Here is an 18,012-nt window from a genome sequence, read left to right as displayed (position 1 = left end):
GTCGGCAGCGCCTCTCCCGCTCGCTCACGTTACTTAGCGCATTGTGCCTGGTCTGGCTGCGCAAACAGCAGGCCTCAAAAGGAAGAAAAGAGCGAGGGGTGGGGGGGTGGGGATGAGGGATGGGGGGCGGAACTCATTGGCATCAACAGCCCAGTTCTTATTTTTGATGCTTTTGTTCTCCATGGGTGACTTACTCCCCTGTGTGGGTCACACTGTGGCCTCTCAGCCTCTTGGCTTTTCCCAGGGCCTTGGCAGTTGGAGGGAGCAGGGGAGCAGGGCCGCCCAAAGCGAGGCTGGAGGATGGCAGGAGGAGGAGGCTGGAGGGGATGAGGTTTCCAGGAGGGAGGCCCTCCTTTCCTTCCTCTGTACCTACTTCATTCTCAAGTATTCTGTTGAGGGCACCCTCCTCACAGCTGATGGAATGTTCCAGAACCCAATCATGAGGCAGCAGGAGGATAAACACCAGGACTGCAGATGTTCCCAGAACATTCCCCTGGCAGCCTTAGCCCCCACCCCTCCACTCTCACCCCCATCCCTTTCATCTCCATTCTCCCCTTGGCAATCCCTTTCCTCCCACCCAGGGTCCTGGGACCCCTTGGTCTGCTGGCTCTCCTGTTCTCAGAAACCCATGGCCCTCTCCCAGTGCTGGCCGAGCAACTCCGGCTCTATCTGGTGGCTCCCTCTCTCTGTCGTTGCTGCTGTTAGCTGCCGTCCACTCCTGGTGCTCTCAGTCCGGCACCGGCTTCCCTGTTGCCCAGGGCCATTCTTGCGGCCACCATGGAAATGGAGAGCTCTCTAACCAGAGGGCTCGCCTGCCATCGCTCCCTAACTGTGTTCTATTGTGGTGGTCCCGAAGCTTTACTGACCATAAAGTTAATCTCTGTCATTTTCCAGTCTCATCTGAGACCTTTCTTGGGCACAAGTCTTGGGGGCCCCGCCTCTCTCGCATGGCCCTCCCCGGCAGTCGAGGAGGGAGGTGTTACAACCACCAGAGTCTCGGCAAGCCCACAACCTAAGGTTACTATACAGTCAGAGACGAGGGCGGCTCCCGGGGCGAATGGACGGGTCGAATATACATATATTTTGAGCTTTAATAAAGCATGTGATTGGGGGCTCTTAGAACAATCCACAGCAGGTCAAATCTTCAGGAGCAAAGACGCAGTGAAAAGGGCTGTCTAGTCAGCCTGGCAGAGCCCTCCCCGGTGGCGTAGGGGTTACCCATTGGGCTGCTGATTGCGAGGTCAGCAGTTCGAAACCAGCAGCTGCCTCCAGGAGAAAGACAAAGGTTTCTACTCCTGTAGAGAGTTACAGTCTTGGCTAATTCTACCTTGTCCGATTGGGTTGCTGTGAGTCTGCACCAGAGTTTGATTTGGGGCAGTCAGCTGGGTACACGGAGCACTCTGGGGCCTCATTGTGTGTGTGGGGGAGATAGGAGGAGTGGGCCTGGCAGTTCGCGGCATGGCAGAGGTGAGTAAGGGTCAAGGCGAGCACAGAACGGGCCACTGTGCCTCTATAAGAGCAGCTGCCCAGGGTCTTTACGTGGTCTTTACACCGAATCGAATTGGGGAGGGCTGGCCAGGGTGAGGGCGTGGCCCTCAATGAGGTGAAGAGGAGGGTCTGGACCATGCCACAAAGAGCCAGGGCTGCTGGGCTGTGACCCCCACGACCCGAGGGCAAAGCCAGCTGCCAGCCCGCTCAGGCCCACGCCCAGGCGGCGTCCAGCGGCAGGAAGCTCTTGGCCAGGGTGATCTGCTCATTCGGGGAGTGGGCGATGGGGTCGGCCACCACCAGGCTGTCGATGGTGAGGATGCCCGCCATGCCCCCCGGGGTGATGGTCAGCTGGGGCCCATGAGCAACAGGACTGCACTGTCGGAGTCGCTCTGTGCAGCTGCAGCCTCCAACAAGCCTGACTGTGTGTGTGTGGGGTGGGGGGTGGGGGGTGCAGAGGGATGGGGGTTTGGGCTCAGCGGAAGGCAGGGGATGTGTGGAGGTGAGGGGACCAGCTTTCTTCTCAGTCTGCCTGAGTCTGGAGGCCCCACGGACTCCGCCCACGAGGGGTAAGCCAGCGGGTGCTCCCTTCCAGCGTCAATCGCAGCAACACACAGCGTGACACTGCACCTGCTCGTGTGTTATCAAGACCATCCGTTCTGACTCACAGCCCCCCAGAGGTCAGAGCGAGACAGCTCCCATGGGTTCCCGAGCCTGTACATCTTTCCAGGAGCGGAAAACCTTAACTTTCTCCATCGGAGCAGCTGGTGGTTTCAAACTGCTGACCTTGTAGTTAGCAGCCCAGCTTGTCTAACTCATGAGGGTTCCTCTGACCAATGAGGGGGGGGGACTTAAACTCACTGGCAGGCAGTGGGTTCTGACTCACAGCCCCACAGAGGGCAGGCTAAAACGGCCCCTGTGGACTTCTGAGATGAATTCTTCCGAGGACTATAAGGGTCCTTGTTTCTCCCGGAGGAGGTAAGGAAGCTTGAGGTTACCAGCCCCACTTGTACCCACTACGCCACCAGGGCTCCTAGAAGGAGGGGAAGCCACCCGTATTTTCAGTATCCCTTCCCACTCTCCCCCGCATGCTATGGAGTATAAGCCCCTGGCGATGGGAACTCTGGCCAATTTTGGTTGCTGAGAACCGTGTCTGGACCGTGGCAGGTGCTCAGCTATCACTGGATGGACGGAGGAATCCTCTTTCTTTCCAGCGGAACCTCCCCGCGGCCGCTCTTCTTCCAGTGCTACTGTTCCCGAGCCCCACAGCTGAGGGGGGGGGGGTGCGGGCAAGGTGGCCTGGCGGTACAATGGTAAGTGCTCAGCTGCTACCCGGAAGGCTGGTGGGTTGGACCCTCCCAGGAGCGGACTGTAAGGATGACACCCTAGGACACTGAGGAGGTGCTCCATTCTGTCCTGTTGGGTGGGGGGAGATCAGATGCTCATAGGCATCTTCCCAGAGTTGCCAGACTGTAGTGGGCCCCACTCCCTGCTGGTAAGGACAATGGACAGTCATCGATTTGGTTCCTGTAAGTGGGCTCACCCCTACTGATAATGGTTCCCATGGAGATACAGAGACCAGATCAAAGCGAAGCTGCCATCCTACCTCAAGGCTCCGCCCATCTTGTCACATGGATACCCCCTAATCCCGCCTCTTCCTATTGCATATATGTCCCTAGACCACCCCTTCTCATTGCTGTATCACCTATAGTGCAACCCCTTCCTGTGACGTGTGTCTTTACCTGTAATCAGTGGGCTTGCACGCCCCCCAAAAGGTATGTAGGCCTGGGTTAGCAATACAGATCTTCCTCACTCCCTCGCTCTCTGGGCTCCCCCTTTCCTATCCCATCCTCTGTTCCCTTTCCCCTTGTCCTCCTCCCCCTCTCTCCACTGGACCACCAATGGGGGGGGGCGGCTGAGATGAACACTGCTACCATGAAATGTGTCTGACTCCATTATTTCTCTCTCTCAGGCTCTAGATGACTTTATTGTAATATAATATAATAAAAATAATAAATATACTAAACTATAATATATATATCTCAACTGTACAATTGTGCTTACTGAACCCGATATCAGTGGTTGGAGGGCTGGTCTCCCCAACTCAAACCACACCGCTGGGTGGTTATGAGGCCACAGTCGGCTCAGTGGGACACAGGACAAGAGCAGCCAGCTGTGAGGGAGCAGCCTACGGTCGCCCTCTTCTCGCAGATGAAGAGACCGAGGCGCGGAGAGATGAATATAAAATGGGAGGGCCAGCCTGTCATGAAGTTTAAGTGGTATCGTGGTCAAGTGCGCGAGAGACTGGACAACTCTGCGTATCTGATGGCATTGATTCTCATGCACTAACTAGTCCCAGGGGGACATTTCTCCTAGTGGGACCACATGGAAGGTAGTCCTTAGCCCCCACCCGGGAAGGCCGGTGTCGTGAAGTGGCCATTGCTGGCTGCACAGTGATGCTAAGGTTGGTGCGATGCTTCCCGGTGGGAATACTCTCGAGGGAAAGAGTGTCCAGGGTCAGAAAGGGAGAGTTGACTTGTCGTGTAGTCACTTGACTCCCACCAACACACTATGTTCACGTTCCACTCACACTAGTTGGGCGCTTGAAAACAACACGTGCGATGATTGAGATGGAATCCGCACATGGCACAACTCGGCAGCTCAATCAGATTCCGGAGGGCTGTGCCAGCTTCGCCACCATCACCCCCCGGGTGCTTTCTTCCTTCAACTGCTGTTGACTCCTCATTCCCTCCCCTTCTGTGTCTTCACAGAGCCACCTATGCTGACTTCTCGACACCGAAAAACGGGCAGGACAAAGACCAAAAGGAATCCAGCGACATAGACCAGATAAAACAGGGAAGAACCTCAGTCCAAAAGAATGCGGAGAAACAAAACAAGAACAAGTTCCAGACCAGTCCAAAAAGATCACAGGACAAGGTGTCACCTTCCAGCCTGACCTCAGCCGCTAAAGCCCCCTCCCCCATGCTCTGCGTCTGATATCCAGGCAAGTCTCGTTCCTAGGCTGTGGCCAGCGGGGATTCACTGGAGACTCGATCCACATCATGACAGTGGATTTCGGGCTTCCACTGCCAGCCACGGCGCCCCTCAAACCCAGTGTGTGGAAGGCAGGCTGAGGTACAGTTTCCTCCTCCGGATTTGAATTTTATTATCGTCGACTTTCCTTTTTTTCTTAATGCACTTTATTTTTAAGCTTTTTACTGTGAACTTTACAGATGCTTTGCTTTACACGGAACAGCTCAGACTCATTTGGTTCCAGCTCATCCAACTGAATCCCTTGGATGCCCCATCCCACACAGCCTCTCCTTCTCTGTTTCCTGTTTTCATGTCTCCTTTCCCAGCCATTCACACTTCATTCTTGAGCCAATGCTGTCATTTGGATCTTAGACGGTGCATTATACTAATAAGTGGGTGAGGCTAGTTAGTTCCAGACCTGAAGGCTGACTAAGGGCTGTCGTCTTGGAAGTCCCACCAGTCTCTATCGTTACACATAGACTCTTGTCTGAGGATGATCAGGGCTTCGTTTGTTATTAATATTAATCACGAACTAGGAGACGACTTCAACTACGCATCGTAAGAACTCTGGGGTTCAGTTGGTCTTATTTCTACATCACAGATGAGGAAATTGAGAACCAAGAAGGCCAAGGAACTTTGCCCAACGTCCCACAGCTGGTAGGAGATGCAGCTCAACTATGGTAACTGGGAACTGCAAGGCTGGGTGGGTGCCCCCCACAGAGCAGATGAAGGACTTGCAGACCCCACCCCACCCACCCCCCAGACTGGCAGTGTTGTCACTACATCCATTTCCCATCTTTGTGTGACCCCCGAAGGCAGCAGCCTGGTTCTTGTTTTATGGTTTTCACTAGACCTGATGCCTACCATTTGGCTGCCAGGAGCCTCAGGAGCACCACGGAGGAGGCTCTCTCCTGATTAACTCGCATTCTCATGCACGCAAACCCTCCAGAAAGCCATTCGCACACCCGGACTCTGGGTTTTCTCTCCTGACACATAACCTTGGTCACAGAGCGTGGGGAGACCAGGGATGGGCTAGCGGGAGACTACTGGGAGCTTTGGGTCTCCAGAACAAGCAAGGGCTGGAGTAAGACCTCTCCTGGCCGTTCTTGACCCACATAGACCAACAGGAAAGGCGTGACTCGTCCCAAAGCAGCAATTAAACCTAGTGCTACAGCTGATGTTTGTTCTAAAGTTGCGAGGTGGGCTGACATGCAAACTATTTTTGGTCTCTGGCTACACTGGTCCCAATGTGGAAGGGCGGTGGAAAAAATGTTCTAAAATAACTGAGATCATTAAGAGCGCCAAGAATGATGAGGGCAACAAATGTACAAATGTGCTTGACACAATGCATGGATGGATGGATTGCGATAAGAGTTGTACGAGCCCCCAATAAAATGATTAAAAAAATAAATTAAAAACTATGGATATCCTCAAGGATTCATGGAAGAGGGGGAGTGGGGAGGGAGGGGGGAGAAAAATGAGGAGCTGATTCCAGGAGCTCAAGCAGAAAGCGAGAGTTTTGAGAATGACGAGGGCAACGAATGTATAAGTGTGATTTACACAATTGATGTATGTGTGGATTGTGATAAGAGTTGTACGAGCCCCCAATAAAATGGTTAAAAAAACCAACAAAAATCTATGGATATGTTTGAGAAGGAAAAAAAAAAGAGCTCCTTGGTTTTAAGATGGAAGTCGTGACGAATGGAGTGAAAATTGTTTATTTCTTCATTCCCTTTCCCTGTGCTAGGAGCTCCTAAGTGCTTGCTGGTTGACCCAGTACCTGACGCTATTGGATGGAGCCTGATTTCTCAGTTCTATGAACTAGACTTTTCCTCTTGACCTTACCCCATCAGACATTTTTGTGGGTACCTTTCCCTTACCCAATTGCTTTCGGGTCTGACAGGGACAGATCAGGGACACCTGCCCTGTCTGCTAAGAGGATGCACAAAGGACCCTGTGCAATAAGCAAACAGAGGACTCGGTGGGAGCTGGCTTGCAGTCCCCAGTAAAGTTCAGGCACAGGACTGTACTTGAAGATAATTCTGGACATGTTGACTGTGTTAGTCTGGGTACTTTAGAGAAACAAATCTACAGAAACTGATGTATAAGAGAGAGTTTTATATAAAGGGCAAATGCACATCGAGAAAACATTCCAACCCAGTGCCGCCCAAGCCCACAAGTCCAACATTAGCTCATTAACCCATATGTCCAACACCAGTCCATAAAGTCTTCCTCCATCTCACAAAACACACGCAATGATGCCGACTGCAGGAGGAAAGCCGAGTCAGTGAATGTGTAAGCATCTCAGCGCTGGCAGGGGTCTCCACGCAGCTGCTCCAGCACCCAGGGCTGCATCAGGGTAGGTCCATGTGTCTTCTCCTTGGGGATGTCTTGGAGGAAGTGAGCCTTGCCAGCTGAAGCAGGGAACTGGCTAAGGCAGCTGCACCCTGATCCGAGCATCACAAAGCAAGAGACCCGAGAACTCAAAAGGCGAGGTTCACCGAGCCATTATCCCTCCGCCCTTCAGTTAATCCCACGTGTGTTTATCGGCCAGGTTGGCACAATCAACGATCTACCTCACTGACTCAGAGCAGTAGCGCAGATAAAATCAAAGGAGAAGATGTGTGAGGTCCAAGGATGAACTGAGTAACCAGTGAGAAAGTTGCTTGACCATCTGCAGGATGGCGACCCCCGCCCCTTTGAACGTGCCTTATAAAACTAAAGGCATCCCCCTTGCTTGGGGTCTTTTCAATTCATAAGACGGACCCGCTTCACTTCTTTGGAAGTGACTCTGCTTTAATAAACTTGTGACTTAACTCTTGGCTGTTGTGTGCACATGTGTGTGCGAGCTTGACCGATCGCTGGACCCTGGAAACCCATACAGGTGTAGAGCTTGCTAGTTCCCCTGTGGGCAAAGGCCCAGGTACTGACCATCACTGGTTCTGTTCATCATGCCACGGTAGCATGATACATTCCGAGTCGCTACCTTTGTGAGCGACCGAGATGAGGATGGTGCGATTCGAAAGATAAAACCAATTTGTTACGTTAGCGGATGCCCAATAGAAACACGACTCTAATGAATTTGTGAAACGATGCCCATTAAAGTATTAAACAATTAACATTCCTCTATCTACATACTTGACTACTGCTTTCATGGAAGTTGATTGTTGACATAAGTGGGATGAAATCATTACCATGTACCAAACCATCCCCCGAGGTCACCTGTTAGGGAACCCACAGACTGGTATACACAATCAAGGCAAGCTCCTCTAAGTAAGAAAAAATCAGCTTGTCTGAGACCCAACCAACAGTCGGCAATGACCCAACATCAAAGCTGAGCACTGGGAAGACCAATCACTAGAAAGGGCCATCCTTTCTGACTAAGCAGGGGCCAGTGAAATTGAGGGAAACTGCATGCGTCAGACAGACGCAATTTCCATAACAATGGACTCCGGTGGACCCGCAATCACAGAGACGGGTGCACGAGCAGGTGACGTTTCTTTTGGTTCCACGGACGTAATGTTGCCATGAGCTGGACCCAACCGGATGGCAGCTAACAGTGAAAATACGTACGTGGTACGTACAGAACCAACACAGAAACACTTATGAAGTGTACAAACCAAGTGCCCTCAAACACAAAGGATGAATTTTAAACTTAAACTCACTGTGGCATAATTTAAATTCAAGTCTGATACATAAAGTTCTTATATATGTCTTAAACTCTCTGAAAAGCAAACCAATGCAAAAATTATCGTCATGCTTAAAAAAAAAGAAGCAATAGTACATTTTGAAAAGCATGTTGTCTTTAGTGATTTGTACTTTGGTTTAAACCTGTTTTTTTATCTCCTTTCTCTGTCCATTCTTGGAAGTGTGTCTGTATATTTTTATACACTCCTGAAGTTTCAATAATATATTTTAAAAAATCATTTTATTAGGGGCTCATATCATCATTCTCAAAACATTTACTCTCCACCTAAGCCCCTGGCATCAACTCCTCATTTTTTTCCCTTCCCTCCCCGCGTCCCCTCCCTCATGAGTCCTTGATAATTTATAAATTATTATCTTGTCATATCTTGCCCTGTCCGACTTCTCCCTTCCCCCACTTTTCTGTTGTCCGTCCCACAGGGAGGAGGTCACATGTAGATCCTTGTAATTGGTTTCCCCCTTTCCATCCTACCCTCCCTCCACAAAGTTTCAATAATCTCAGTATACCGAAAAGGCAAAGAAATACCTTCTCAGGCCAACCCACATTGCGCGGTCTGCGTTGCGACTATGGAGATTGGGTTGGACTTGGTTACACAGCATCAACAACTAGGCCTCAGCTGGAGGTGCTGCTCTGTTCCTTTCAACCAGACTTGGCGCCAGTTGTTAGGGGGCTATTGTTGGTTCCAACTCATAGCGACCCTACGTACATAGCGACCCTACACTGCCGGGGCCTGCGTCATCCTCACAATCGTTCCTGTTGTTGCAACCACCGTAGCGATCCATTGACTGAGGGCCTTGCACTTTTTTGCTGCCTGTCTGTTTTACCGAGCCTGATGACCTTCTCCGGGGGATGCTCTCTGTGCACAGCTTGGCATCGTGTCCAAAGTACGTAAGATGAAGTCTTGCCATCCTTGCCTCTAAGAGCCCTTTGACCCACTTCCTCCCAGTCAGAGTGGTTTGTCCTCTGGGCAGCCCATGGTGCTTCCAATCTTCTCCAGCACCACAGTTCAAGTGCATTGCTTCTTCTTTATTGTTCCTTATTCAGTGCCCAACTTTCACAGGCCTATGAGGCGGTGGAAAATACGATGGCTCCGGTCAGGTGCACCTTAGTCCTCAGAGTGACATCCTTGATTTCAACACGAAAGAGGCTCTCATGCAGCACGTTGACCCCAAGGCAATGCGTCCTTTGACCTCCGGACTGCAGCTTCCCCGAGCATGGCCTGTGGATCCCAGCAAGGCAGAATCCTCGACAAGTTCATCTGGCATGGAGAGCACGTTATTATTTGTGAAACATGACTGGTCCAGTTGTGAGCGTGTGGGTTTTCTTTACATTGAGATGCAATCCATACTGAATCCTTGATCGGCATCCACAAGCGCTTTAAGTCCTCCTCGCGTTCAGCAAGCAAGGCTGGGCCAGCTGCGTATCGCAGGCCGTGAAGCAGCTTTCCTCCAGTCCTGATGTTACGTTCTCCTTCACATCATCCGGCTTCTCTGATGATGTTCTCAGCACACAGCTTGAATCAGGATGTTGAGAGGATACAGCCTCGATGCCCACCTTTCCTGATTTTCTTTTCTTTTTTATCCTTTATGGTTAGAGTTAGGGTTAGACTTAGGGTTAGGGTTTAGGGTTAGGGTTAGGGTTAGGGTTAGGGTTATGGTTAGGGTTAGGGTTAGGGTTAGACCTGGGGTTAGGGTTTAGGTTAGGGTTAGGGTTAGACCTAGGGTTAGGGTTAGGGTTAGACCTAGGGTTAGGGTTATGGTTAGGGTTAGGGTTAGGGTTAGGGTTAGGGTTAGACCTAGGGTTAGGGTTTAGGGTTAGGGTTAGGGTTAGACCTAGGGTTAGGGTTTAGGGTTAGGGTTATGGTTAGGGTTAGGGTTATGGTTAGGGTTAGGGTTAGGGTTAGGGTTAGGGTTAGACCTAGGGTTAGGGTTTAGGGTTAGGGTTAGGGTTAGACCTAGGGTTAGGGTTTAGGTTAGGGTTAGGGTTAGGGTTAGGGTTAGGGTTAGACCTAGGGTTAGGGTTTAGGGTTAGGGTTATGGTTATGGTTAGGGTTAGGGTTAGGGTTAGGGTTAGGGTTAGGGTTAGGGTTAGGGTTAGGGTTAGGGTTAGGGTTAGGGTTAGGGTTAGGGTTAGGGTTAGGGTTAGGGTTAGGGTTAGGGTTAGGGTTAGGGTTAGGGTTAGGGTTAGGGTTAGGGTTAGGGTTAGGGTTAGGGTTAGGGTTAGGGTTAGACCTAGGGTTAGGGTTTAGGGTTAGGGTTAGGGTTAGACCTGGGGTTAGGGTTTAGGTTAGGGTTAGGGTTAGATCTAGGTTTAGGGTTAGGGTTAGACCTAGGGTTAGGGTTAGGGTTAGGGTTAGGGTTAGGGTTAGGGTTAGGGTTAGGGTTAGGGTTAGGGTTAGGGTTAGGGTTAGGGTTAGACCTAGGGTTAGGGTTTAGGGTTAGGGTTAGGGTTAGACCTGGGGTTAGGGTTTAGGTTAGGGTTAGGGTTAGATCTAGGTTTAGGGTTAGGGTTAGACCTAGGGTTAGGGTTAGACCTAGGGTTAGGGTTTGTGTTAGAGTTAGGATTAAGGCTAGGGTTAAGTTTAGGGTTAGGGTTTGTGTTAGGTTTAGGGTTAGAGTTGGAGTTAGGGTTTGTGTTCAGTTTAGGCTTAGACTTAGGCTTCCCTTTTCTGATGTTCAATCATACAATATTCCCTGGTTCTTTTTTTAAATCATTTAAAAGTACCTTGTTCTGTTTGCCCAGCTGCCTCTTGATCCACGTACAAGTTCTGCAGGAGCACAATGAAGTTCTCTAGAAGTTCCCTGCATCTCCAGGCTGTCCATAGTGTGTTATTGCCCACACAGTTGAATGCCTTAGCAATAAAACACAAGTCAGCATCTTTCTGGTGCTCCCTGCCTTCAGCCAAGGTCCATCTGACATCAGCAACGATGTCCCTTGTTCTACATCCTCTTCTGAATCTGACCTGCACCTCTGGCAGCTCCCTGTCAATGTACTGCTGCAACCGTTGCTGGATGATCTTCAGCAAAATTCTACATGTGTGTGACGGTACTGGTATTACGCTATAGTTTGCACATTCTGTTGATTACCTTTCTTCGGGCTGGGTGCAAATGTGGCTCTCTGTCAGTCCGTTGGCCAAGCTGTTTATATTGGCATTTCAGTTCTCAAGTGCAGCTATAACCGAAATATTACGAATACTACAAACAAAACAACACAGCAACAACAACAACAACAAATGCCTGCTACCAACGGTACAGAGACTTCTTTTCCCACGCTGTAGGAAGCTAGACGTCTGAGTTCAGAATCGCAGCTTTGGGGGAGGTTTCTCTCCACTGGATGTGGGAGAAGGTCCTCCACTCTCCTCAGCTCCTGGGCCGTCATCCTTTGCAGCTCTTTCCAGGCACGGCAGTCCCTCTTCCCCCAGCTCTGCCTCTTTTTCTTTTTCCTTGCTTAATCTGCTCTCTTAAAAAAAATTTCAAAAGAGATTGATGGAAGTCACACTCTCTCCTAAAACCCAAGAACGCCCTGCCATCCGGTCAGTTTTGACTCATAGCTCGTGACTCTAGATGAGGTGTCCGCAGCTGTACATCTACCCTGGAGCAGACAGCCTCACCTTTCTTCTGTGGAGTGGCTGGTGTGTTTGAACGGCTGACTTTGGGGAAGGTGTGGAGACAAACGTGGTCCCAGCAACAGGGTTCTTACCTACACTGCCTCATTAATGAAACAAAGAAAAACCATTCCCAAATGAGATGATAACCACAGGATACTTAACACTTTTTTTTGGAGCCGCAATTCAGTCCATCACTGTGGGCAGTCTAGCTAGTTAATTTTCTTGGCATTGAGGAGTTGAGTCCCTCCCTGTGGTCTTTTCTGTGATCCTATTGTCTTGGAAATGTCTCTTATGGCAATGGCTGTCTCTTACCTTGTTGCCCGGTATCATCCCTTGTCAGGTCTGCTTTTTGCTCAAGTTCACTATTTTTCTTTTTTTTAATTAAAAATAAAAATTTTTTAAGTTCTCCATTTTTCCTCTTTCTCCTGCTTACCTACATTCAAGTAAGCACCCATCGCTGCTTTATAACCAGACACATCATTACAGAAGAAACAAAATGAACAGTTCCCGTTTTTTATTGAACTCATAAAATTCCATTCTTGTATATGACAACGTACTTTCGTGCACCTTGCCTGAACTTCGACCTTTTGAGTCTCAGAATGATCTCAGGGTCTTCCCTGACCGCCATTTACTTCAATGCACTGTGATCATCATTGCTTCCCCTCACCTTCTTGCTTCTCCTGCTCAATTGTCTCCACTTGCACAGTAGGTGCTCCTTGAAGTTGCCTCCTTTGTCTCCTGCAGTGCTTTCCTTTTCCCAGACATCCAGGTCTCAATTGGACCGATGGATTCAATCCTTGATGCCATGAAGGGCTGGCTTCTCCCAGTGAAGAGCAGTGCTTGGAACCATAGGATGCTGGGGCTCCGCATTAGAACTGCTGGTGAAAATGCGACTGTCTTGTTGACCACTTTCTAGATAGACAAGTGATATCAAGTCGTTCTAGTAGGACCTGATACCTTTACTAATATATAGGGTGTAAGCCACCACTAAGACTTTTTACATCGACAGGAGAACGTACTGTGGACCAGGCGGGTGCCAGAACAAAGGAATGTGTGGCAGCTGCAGGGTGTGAATTACGGACATTCTAGGTCATGGTGAGGTTAGGACTGGGAGCCAGTTGACCGTAGTGATTTGAGATCATCAGTTTGGGATCGGATGAAGTGCTCGGTGATATTTCCAAGCACCTAGCTAGGACCTGCTTGAGAGATAGGATTTGGGATGAGACCATTTTGGGGTGAGGCATACATCCCCTTTACCTAACAGCAGGTATGGATCTAAGTTCTCTCCAGGGATCATCTAGGCTGGTTCTAGTCACTCGCCACTAAATACAAATGAGCTTCAGACACATTCTTGAGCATAAGCTACCTTTAGCTCTCACTTAAGTATGCATCCTTGTGTGGTTGTCATGCTCGGGTACTGTGGGTATGAAAGGAAAAAGACCCACATGATTCCCGCTGGACTTACAGGCCAGTGGGGAGATGTTGTTGGCTACCATGGAGTGATCTTGACTCAGGGCGACCCCGTGTGCCATGGAACAAAACCCTGGGGAGTCCTGTGCCACCCCTGGGATGCTCCTTAGCTAACCTTTGGGATGAATTTCTTCTGTCTTTTATCTCGAAGTTCTCTGAAGCCTACTCATCATCCTCTGTCTGTGCAATATCCTGTTCAATACCCACTCTGACTGATGGTGAGCCCCTGTGTTATAGAGTACAATGGAGCTCCATGGGGTTCTCTTGGCTGTTTTTGTTCCCTTGTTTGCCTTCTGGAAGCAGATCACCAGGCCTTTCCTTCGTGGGGCTGCTGGGTAGGTTCAAGCAGTGGTTAGTACACCGGGGCAAACAGGTGAAGCTACTCAGCAACCTTGTTCAACACTACAGTAAGACACAACTGATAAGCCTGCACCGACAGGTTTTGTTTAGTGGCTAAATGTTTTTCCTGTTTATGTCTTCTTCCTCAAGGGGGAATCTTCTTGGCCTCCCGGCCGATGGTTACAACAATCTCCTGATTGATTTCATACCTACAGGCTTGGCCTCTTCCAGCACATCCTAAAAGGCAGCTCTGGTCAGATCCCTCCCCTGCTCAGGTGTGTTGCCGACCCCAGGTCTTCATGTGTGGATGATTCGGCCTTCCTCTCCTCCTCATCACAAAGGTTCATCCACAGTGCAAATGGTTCGAGATCAACTGAAGGCCTGGAAAGGGGCTTCTGCAAAGGTTCCAGTCGAGGAAACTCTCTAAGGCTTCATTCTACCCTGTGACACCTGGTTGAGCTATGAGTGTGGGTCACCTTGACGGCAGCTAACAACAGTTATACTCAAGGTTGGTGGCTGACCCCACCCAGGGCTGCCGGGACAGGAAGCCAGGCAATCTGCTTCCATTAGAATGGCAGCTAAGAAAACCCCAAGGGGCAGCTCTTAACCCAAGGGGGTCTCCATGACCATTGCAATTGATCGCAGCAATGGGCTTGGTTTGTTTTCATCACTCACCCTGGACCCAGCTCTCCCTGGGGGGTGGGACCACTCTTGGCATTCATTGAGACTGTGTAGAGTCAACGGATGAACCAATGAATGAATGTACCAGGCCCCCCTTGCGCTGCTCCACCAATGGCGCCCAACTTTTGAACTCTTGGTCACTCTGCACTGTTGCTCTTTTTACCCACCTACCTTCTCTCTCTCAGCCGCTGAATAGTGAAATCAGTTTATCAGAGTGTCCAGTTCCAGAAAATTAGCACAACATGTAGGTGGGGGAAATAGGAGGAGAAAAAGAGTGAAAGAACTTTGGTTTGAAGCAGAGAAGGACGAAGCTTTGGTGCTAAATAAAAACATAGTTTGCAGTAGCTTTGGGGGAAAAAATCAAATGGCTGCACAACCTTGTCATTTACGTCACCGAGTGATATGCTCAAAGCGGTCAACATGGCACGTGCATTCTACAGATTTGACTGCAATTAAAAACAGATTTCAAAAAGAAACACGCAAAAGAAAAACAAAGCGAAGTGTAGCCGCAAGTGAGCGAGTCCTGGTCGTGCTGTGGGTTGAACTAGACCAAAAGGTGAGGGGTTCTAAGCCACCTAGCACCCCATGAGAAAAAGACGAGATGGACTGCTCCCCTTCGTAAAGCTACCCCGTTTTGGAAACCCCATCCATGCAGGGTCCCCATGAGTCAGAATCAACTCGATGGCAGTGGGTCTTCACCACAAATTAGACTAGAACAGGAAAGTGCCAGTCATTCCATCCCACGTGTAGGAGAAGGGAGTGCCCTCACTAACTGAAAGGTCCCGTGGTGCAAACCCACCAGCGGTCCCATGAAAGAAGGATGAAGCAGGCTGCTTCCGTGAGGGTTAGGCACTGCCATTACATTGGCGCCAACTCTTCGTGACCCTATAGGGCAGGGTAGAACTGCTCCAGTAAGTTTCAAAGTGTGGCAGTGACACTATCTCCTGTCAACTTTCATGAAGGGATGGAGTCTAGCCTGTCAATTAGGTCATAGCCAATGAGGCCTCTGTGTGGGCATGGCCTTCTCCTGAGGATTCTGGGAACTCCTGTCTTCTTCCCTGGAGGCGGGACACACTTGGCATTCCTGATGACGAGCCATATGGAACTATGCTGATAGAGTCAGAGCCCTGGAGCAGGAGGAGCCACGGGGAGACCTACGCCAGTGCTGAGATGCTTCCAGTGCCACTGGATCTACAAGACTTTCCACTCATCGGTCTCTGATCTTCCTGCATTCGGCATCAGTGCATGTGTTGAGTGAGTCTGAAGAGGAATATACAGACAGGTATTGGACCTATGGGCTAATCTGAGACTGATGAACTTGATCTGGACTGGGATGGGATGTTTCTTGATATACAATTACTCCTTGTTTAGAAAGCTCTTTCTCATACACATATGAGTGTCTATGAATTTGTTTCTCTAGTCCACCCAGGCTAACATCCCAAGACTGAAGCTCTTTTCGGGAGCAGAAAGCTCCATCTTTCTCTCATGGAGCAACTGGTGGTTTTGAACTGCTGACCTTGTGTTTCACAGGGAAACCCCATCCGACAGATCTACTCTTCCCAATCGGTTGCCAAGAGAGCGATTTGACTGGAAGGCAACAGGTTTGATTTTTTTCTAAGGTTTTCTAAGGGTTTTTGTAGGTTTCTTACTTTGTCAACACAACTTGCAGTAAAAATGGTTTGAGCCTCTTCTCCAGCAGCATGGGAAGTTCTAGATCCACAATCAAGGTCAGGGAAGAGAGGAAACGCACACCCAAGGCCATCCATTTGCAAATGACTCATCCTTCAGGAAGTCCACCTGAACTCTCCTGTTCTGAGTGCCTTGCGCAACGATACTGACTAATTACAATGGTAACAACTTCCACAAGTGGGCAGGCCCAGGCTTTGTAAGGCTTCTGTTTCCTTACCTGTAAAAAGGGATAATCAGAGCATCCCATGTGATAGGCATGTTGAGCTGACTCAACTAACGATTTACCTGCAAAACACTTAGCTTAGTGCCTGGCACAAGAACCCCAATTTGCTCTTCTTCCAAATAGCTCAGCATAATAAATGACAATGTCCAACGTCACACAGCTAGTAGAGGGCTGCTTAAGGTGGGGTGTGTGTGTGTGAAAGTGGACCACCCACGAGTGAAAGCTGTGGAGACCATGCACAGGCGAGAGGGGTCCTCCGTGGAAGGAAACACAGGTGTGGCAGGGGAATCCAGGAATAAAGAAGGCCGATCGAAGGGCGGGCCTGCACGGAGAAGCCAGCCTGCCTGGAGACTGTCACGAGACCGTGGCACGCATCAGTCGAGCTGACCCAGAGACCAGAGGAACCAGAAGGCACGCAGTTATTAATACCGGCTGTTCTGAAAAGGATCGCCTTGGAAGGTCCTGGCTAGCGTGGGAGGTGGGGAATGGTCAGACAGGGACTGGCGAGATCCAACGGACTATAGACCTTACTCCCCCTTCAGGTTCAGAGGCACACTCACCTCCATGGTAGAGCAACCAGCCATCTGAGATAACAGAAAAAGGACGGCGTTGACCTGAGGACAGTGTAGGGGCGAGGAAAGGAAGCTGAATGGAAACAGGCAATGCAGGGGTGAGGGAAGGGACACGGTGGGAGCCGCAGTGAATACGTTGAGACAAGCTGCGTGCGACGTGTTGGTCCGTGAGCTTGTACTGCATTCACATGAAGCAAATGGAAAACCACACGCCTGGTGGCCAGCGAGACGAACTTTCCTACACTGCCGGCGAGACTGGACAATGATGTGGGGAACACAAATAACTTATGACTGAGAAATTCCTGGACTTTATACCTGTCCTAGAGAAAGGACAACTGCAACATGCAGGGAGACATGTGTGTTCCCATTCACATATGTCTCCATGCTCATGACAGCACTGCTCACCAAAGCACAAGGATGGGAGCAGCCCAAAGGTCCATCCATGGAAAAATGGATAAGCAAATTTAGGCACCGACCCAATGGAATGCTAATCAGCATTAAAGAATAGTTACAAATCTGTGGAACACCTGATAACGTGGGTGAAACTGGAGGGCATGATGCTGAGTCCATGACGATAAAGAGGACAGTGTGACAGTCCCATCCCTGGGAGAACGAGGGACATGGTCAGAACAGAGCTTGGGAGCAAGCTGTTGGGGCTTTGAGTGGACCAGACCAGTCATCAACAGGTGAGTGTCATCCTTGCACTCTCCGCACCATCACGTGGCTTCCGATTCACAGTGAGCCCACAGGGCAGAGTGGAACTGCTCCTGGGGTGCAGTGGTCACAAGCTGGGCTGCTAACCACAAGGTCAGCCGTTCAAAACTACCAGCCGCTCCACCAGGAAAAGATGAGGCTTCTCTCTACTTCTGGTCAAGAGTCACAGTCTCAGAAACCCACAGGGCCAGTTCTACCCTATCCTGTAGGTTTGCTGTGCATTGGAAACAACTCAATGGCAGTCTTTTTTTTAATGGCATGTGGTTTATGATTTGGGCTGTGAACTACAGTATCACCAGCTGTTCCTCGGGAGAAAGAATCCCATAAAGATCCCATAAAGATTTATGGCCCCACTCAAGTGCTCCCTCAATGCAAGAACACTTTATTCTATTAACCTGGCATTTCACGATGCTCACTTTCCTGACATGATCAATGAAGACAAAATGGGTGCGTAAGTAAATGTGAAGAAAGCTGATGGTGCCTGGCTATC

At 49.9% G+C, this 18,012-nt stretch overlaps 1 protein-coding gene across 1 annotated transcript in view; it reads right to left on the bottom strand.

Annotated features, from left to right (window-relative positions):
- Positions 1-1,695: 1,695 nt before the first annotated feature.
- The window catches only part of MUC21 (mucin 21, cell surface associated), a 139,552-nt gene continuing 123,235 nt past the window's right edge, over positions 1,696-18,012 (bottom strand). Inside the window, exon 2 of the mRNA XM_075553826.1 lies at positions 1,696-1,839. Coding sequence (XP_075409941.1) covers positions 1,696-1,839 — 144 coding nt within the window. The remainder of the gene's footprint in view (positions 1,840-18,012) is intronic.

Source organism: Tenrec ecaudatus, chromosome 7 (assembly GCF_050624435.1).
Source record: "Tenrec ecaudatus isolate mTenEca1 chromosome 7, mTenEca1.hap1, whole genome shotgun sequence".
Taxonomy (NCBI): Eukaryota; Metazoa; Chordata; class Mammalia; order Afrosoricida; family Tenrecidae; genus Tenrec; species Tenrec ecaudatus.
The sequence above is the reverse complement of the archived record's forward strand: the minus strand, read 5'-3'. Positions and strand labels throughout refer to the sequence as shown.